This window comes from Alligator sinensis, unplaced genomic scaffold, assembly GCF_000455745.1.
Source record: "Alligator sinensis unplaced genomic scaffold, ASM45574v1 scaffold1161_1, whole genome shotgun sequence".
NCBI lineage: Eukaryota > Metazoa > Chordata > Crocodylia > Alligatoridae > Alligator > Alligator sinensis.
Window position 1 is genome coordinate 209,849 of NW_005843255.1, and position 5,002 is coordinate 214,850.

Sequence of the window (5,002 nt, forward strand, 5' to 3'; positions counted from 1 at the left end):
GGGGGTGTGGGTCATGGTTCAGGAGATGTCAGCCCCCCACACACAGCCTAGGCACCCTCATTTGCTCCCCCACCTGGGCACTCTGCCCCCCGCCCCACCTTCCTCGACACCGGTGACAATGGAGGCAAAGTTGTCATCCAGGAGGATCATGTCAGCTGCCTGCTTGGAGACGTCAGAGCCAGCGATGCCCATGGCGATGCCGATATCGGCTTTCTTCAGTGCCGGCGAGTCATTCACACCATCCCCCGTCACCGCCACGATGGCGCCCTGTGGGAGGGAGGGTCAGTGCTGGGGGGCAGCAGGAAGGGCCAGGACTTGGGGGTGCCAGCCCTGGCCCAGGGATGCTGTGGGGTCGGGTCTGGGACTGGCACCCAGCTGCGTTCCTATGTCTGCCCTGTGGCGCACACAGCTGGTGGGGGCAGAGCAGCCCCCACCCAGAGGGCTGAGCTGTGGGATAGCTCTGGAGCCCCAAGGCAGCAGGGGCTGGTGTTGGGGCTTGGGGGAGAAGGACAGGACTCCTGGGTCCCACTCCTAGAGAGGAAGGAGTAGGATCATGGGGTCCTGTCCCCAGGAAGGGATCCAGGGGAGCAAAGGGGCTCCAGTGGTTGAAGCAAAGCCCTTTCCCCTGTGCCTGTGGGCACAGTTCACAGCTCCCCCACGCTCCAGGGCAGGGTCTGGTGAGCAATAGAGGAGGGAGCCTGGGCTCCACTCTGCCCACAGCCCACCCTGGCCCCCTCCTTCCTATGCACTGCCCCATACACCCCATCCATGGCCCCACCAAGCCCCAGGACCTCCTAGTCAACCTCCTCCTGGCCTTGGCCAAGTTGGCCATCTATCTTATCAGGAAGGAGGTTCTGGCTGGGAGGGTCCCTGGGGACTATGGGGCCGTTTTCCTGGGCCTCCTACATTCCCATCTCCGAGTGGAGCACCACTGGGCAGTAGCCGCTGGCTCTCTGGCTGCCTTTGAGAGTCAGTGGGCACTGTCTGGGGTGCTCTGCTCAGTCTCCCCCAAGAGTGCACTCTTTTTGACCCTTTGACCACCTGCACATCCTTTTGTCATTTTTTTGTCCCCCAAAATCAGTTGTCCTTATCCCCTTTAGCCCCCCAATTAGTAGGGGCTACTAAGTAATGTGGTGGGCTTTAAGCCCACGACCCTGACAAAGACAAACAGTCCTATTGTACTACCTCTGCCAGGTACCTATCCTACAATCCCTGGCTCTACCCCTAGTGCAGTGGACGTAGATCCTGGAGGGGCAGGTGCCCCATGGCAGGGAGTGGGAGGCTACTCCGGGCCCAATGGTGGGCCAGGGCTGGGCAGCTCCAGGGGGAGGTGATGGGGTGCCCTGACTGGGCAGGGGGGCCGCAGACCCACCTGGCGCTGGCAGCCCTCCACGATGATGAGCTTCTGCTGTGGGGAGGTGCGGGCAAAGACAATCTCTGTGTGGTTCTTGAGGAGCTCGTCCAGCTGCTCCGATGTCATGTCCTTGAGGTCGGAGCCGTGCACCACGCAGGCCTTGGCCTCCCTGCAGGCAAGAGGGTGCCATGAGAGCTCTGGGGCCGGATGGGGACCAGGTGGGGGTTGGGGCCAGACCTACCTGGGGTTGACCTGGCTGACAGGGATGTTGAGACGGGCAGCGATGTCCTCCACTGTCTCGTTGCCCTCAGAGATGATGCCCACGCCCTTGGCAATGGCCTTGGCCGTGATGGGGTGGTCACCAGTCACCATGATCACCTGGAAAGGGCAAAGCCACATGGTGTCACCACGGGAGGGGGCAGGGGCTGCAACAAGGGGACAGGGCTGGGCACCAGGACTCCTGGGTTCTGCTCCCAGCTCTGGAGGAAGAATCAGGCCTTGTGGGCACTGGGTGCCAGGACTCCTGGCCTCTATTCCCAGGAGAAGAGTGGGGTCTCGTGGGTGCAGTACAGAGGGGCTGGGCAGCAGGACTCCTGGATTCTGCTCCTCTCCCACGCCTGCTGTCTTGCACACTCAGGTATGCACTAGTACAAGGTCACTAGCCCAGAATGCCCATCCTTCCCACCCCCATGGGAGCCCCCCTTGCACAGATCCCCATGCGGACACGTGCCTTAATCCCGGCGCTGCGACACTTGCCGACCGCGTCAGGCACAGCTGCCCGGGGTGGGTCGATCATAGACATAAGCCCCACGAAGCAGAGGTTGGTGATGGGGAAGTTCACCTCGTCGGAGTCGAACTTGAACCCACGCGGGAACTGGTCATTGGGAAGGTAGAGGTGGCAGAAGCCTGGGGTGGAGAGTGGGCATCAGGGCACGGGCACCCGAGCAGATGCCCACCTGCTGCTCAGGCAGGCCCCGTGCCCTGCACATGGGGTCACTGCTCCCCCAGCACCACCTCCTGCCCCCCACCCGGGCCCTCACCCAACACGCGCTCGCCCAGCCCGCCCAGCTCCAGGTAGGCATTCTGGAAGGCATCGCGCAGCTCCTCGTCCAGGGGCAGCTCCTGGCCCTGCAGCAGGATGGTGGAGCAGCGGTCCAGGATGCGCTCAGGGGCCCCCTTCATCACCAGTATGTAGCCCTCAGGGTCGTCCTCCCGCTCGTGGATGGAGAGCTGCAAGGCACGGCACCCGGGCACACACGTTAGCTCTGCGCACAGACCCGTGCCCTGACTCCAGTCCCTGCCCAGCACAGCTCTGGGGCTGCTCCTGCTGCCCTGTACCCAGTTGCTCCCACTGCCCACAGCCCAGCTTGGGTCCCGCTGCACCCAGCCCACCTGGTACTTGTTGGTGGAGTTGAAGGGGATCTCGGTCACTTTGGGGTTTTTGTCCCGCATCTTCTTGACAGAGCCGCACGAGAGCTGGATACACTTGAGCAAGGCTGACTCTGAGGCATCGCCTGCCGTGTCCCGCTGCCAGGGCACAGACCATCAGCATGCCCGGGAGACTCAGGGATGCCACAGGCTGGGGCACGGGAGGGCGCCTCAGGGCCCTAGAGCTACTACAGGTGGGGGGCAGGGGTCTCCTAGAGGGCCGGGGGTGGTCAGTAGGAAGGGACATAGGGGTGATGCCATGACCCATTGGCAGAGGAGGTAGGTTGTGGCGTGGCCAGTGGGAGGGGAGGCATGGCCAGGTGATGGCCAATGGAGGGTGAGGTGGGGCAATACCATGGCCAATGGGAGGGGAGACCTAATGGGAGGTGAAGCTGGGCAGAACTATGACCAATGGGAGCGGCAGCATGCCTAGATGATGACCAATGGAAGGGGAAATGGAGTCTGACAGTGGCCAATGGGAGGGGAAACATGACCAGGTGATAACCAATTGGAGACAAGGTTGGGTAGGACTGTGGCCAGTAGGAAGGGAGACCTGGCCAGGTGATAGCCAATGGGAGACAAGGTGGGGCAGCACTGCAGGTGATGACCAATGGGAGGTGAAGTGGGGCAGAACTGTGGCCAATGGGAGGGGAAGCATGGTCAAGTGATGACCAATGAGAAGTGAAGTGGGGTAGGAATGTGGCCAATGGGAGGGGAAGCATGGCCAGGTGATGACCAATGGGAGGTGAGGTGGGGCGGGACCATGGCCAATGGGAGGGAAGGAAGGCCAGGCATTGGCTGGAGGAGGGGAGGTGCCCCTCCAGCAGGGTGCAGGGACGCTGGTGGTGCTGGGGCGGGGCTGTGGCCGGCATGCCCGGGAGCGGCCACGCTGGATGCCACCTACCTTGGAGATGGAGACGTTCTCCTGGCCTGCCTTGAACACGGCACGATTGCAGAGGCCGGCGATGCGGGCCAGGGCTGCCCAGGTGGGCGAGCGCTTGTCAAAGGTGGCACCTGTGCAAATCCATCTGGTGAGCACCCGCTGCAAGAGCCAGTGTCGCAGCGACCAGGGGCTGCCCTGCCAGTGCTCCTGCCCGCAGCGCCCCTACCGGCTGCCACCCCCTGCAGCCCACCCTCCGGTCACCCCTGCCACACTGCCCCTTGCCCACCGCCTGCTCCTGCTCCCTGGCCATGCCCCTGCCCTGACCCCAGCTCTGTTGCAAAGGCAGTGGCAGCAGCCCCCCTCACCAGACTGGTCCTCAGTGGTGTCGGCCTCGTGGATCTGATTGTCAAACCACATGTGGGCTACAGTCATGCGGTTCTGCGTGAGGGTGCCCGTCTTGTCTGAGCAGATGGTGGAGGTGGAGCCCAGCGTCTCCACCGCCTCCAGGTTCTTCACCAGGCAGTTCTTGCGCGCCATGCGCTTGGCCGTCAGCGTCAGGCACACCTGGGGGCGGGAGGGGGTCACCACCGGGGATGCCCAGGTCTCCTAGCACTGCATCACACCTGCACTGGCAGTGAGGTTCACATCTCACTTCCCTGGATCATGCCCAGCCCTGCCAGTGAAGCCTAGATCTCCTGGCACTGCTTCATGCCTGCACTGGCAGCGAGGCTTACGTTTCACTGCCCTGGATCATGCTCAGTACTGGCAGTGAAGCGCAGATCTCTCAGCGCTATCTCACGCCTGCACTGGCAGCGAGACCCAGATTTCCCAGCACTGCATCACGTGCAGTGAGGCCCAGATCTCACTGCACTGCACTGCATCAGGCCCATGCTGGCAGCAAGACTCAGGGCTGGTTCTTGGTCCTGCCGACTCATGTGTGGGTCTGGATCCTCCCTCCCACTGCAGCCCGGAGAGCCCGCTACCCGGAGAGCCCGCTACCCGGAGAGCCGGCTACCGTGACGGTGGCCAGAAGTCCCTCTGGGACGTTGGCGACGATGATGCCAATGAGGAAGATGACGGCCTCCAGCCAGGTGTAGCCCAGGATGAGGGAAAGGATGAAGAAGGAGAGGCCCAGGAAGACGGCTACGCCCGTGATGATGTGGATGAAGTGCTCGATCTCCATGGCAATGGGAGTGCGACCCACCTCCAGCCCCGAGGCCAGCGAGGCGATGCGCCCCATCACCGTCCGGTCGCCTGTCGCAATGACGATGCCCCGCGCGGTGCCTGCAGCCGGCAGGGAGGGGACAGGGGTCAGGGGTCTGGGGCTGGACTGGAGG

At 63.2% G+C, this 5,002-nt stretch overlaps 1 protein-coding gene across 1 annotated transcript in view; it reads right to left on the reverse strand.

Moving 5' to 3' along the window:
- Nucleotides 1–5,002, reverse strand: part of LOC102371189 (sodium/potassium-transporting ATPase subunit alpha-2) — a 21,235-nt gene that overhangs the window by 4,062 nt on the left and 12,171 nt on the right. The window contains exons 8-16 of the mRNA XM_006038127.2: nt 4,681–4,949; nt 4,031–4,229; nt 3,687–3,796; nt 2,747–2,881; nt 2,395–2,584; nt 2,085–2,260; nt 1,596–1,732; nt 1,373–1,523; nt 99–267 (exon numbers count right to left, since the gene is read on the reverse strand). Coding sequence (XP_006038189.1) covers nt 99–267; nt 1,373–1,523; nt 1,596–1,732; nt 2,085–2,260; nt 2,395–2,584; nt 2,747–2,881; nt 3,687–3,796; nt 4,031–4,229; nt 4,681–4,949 — 1,536 coding nt within the window. The remainder of the gene's footprint in view (nt 1–98; nt 268–1,372; nt 1,524–1,595; nt 1,733–2,084; nt 2,261–2,394; nt 2,585–2,746; nt 2,882–3,686; nt 3,797–4,030; nt 4,230–4,680; nt 4,950–5,002) is intronic.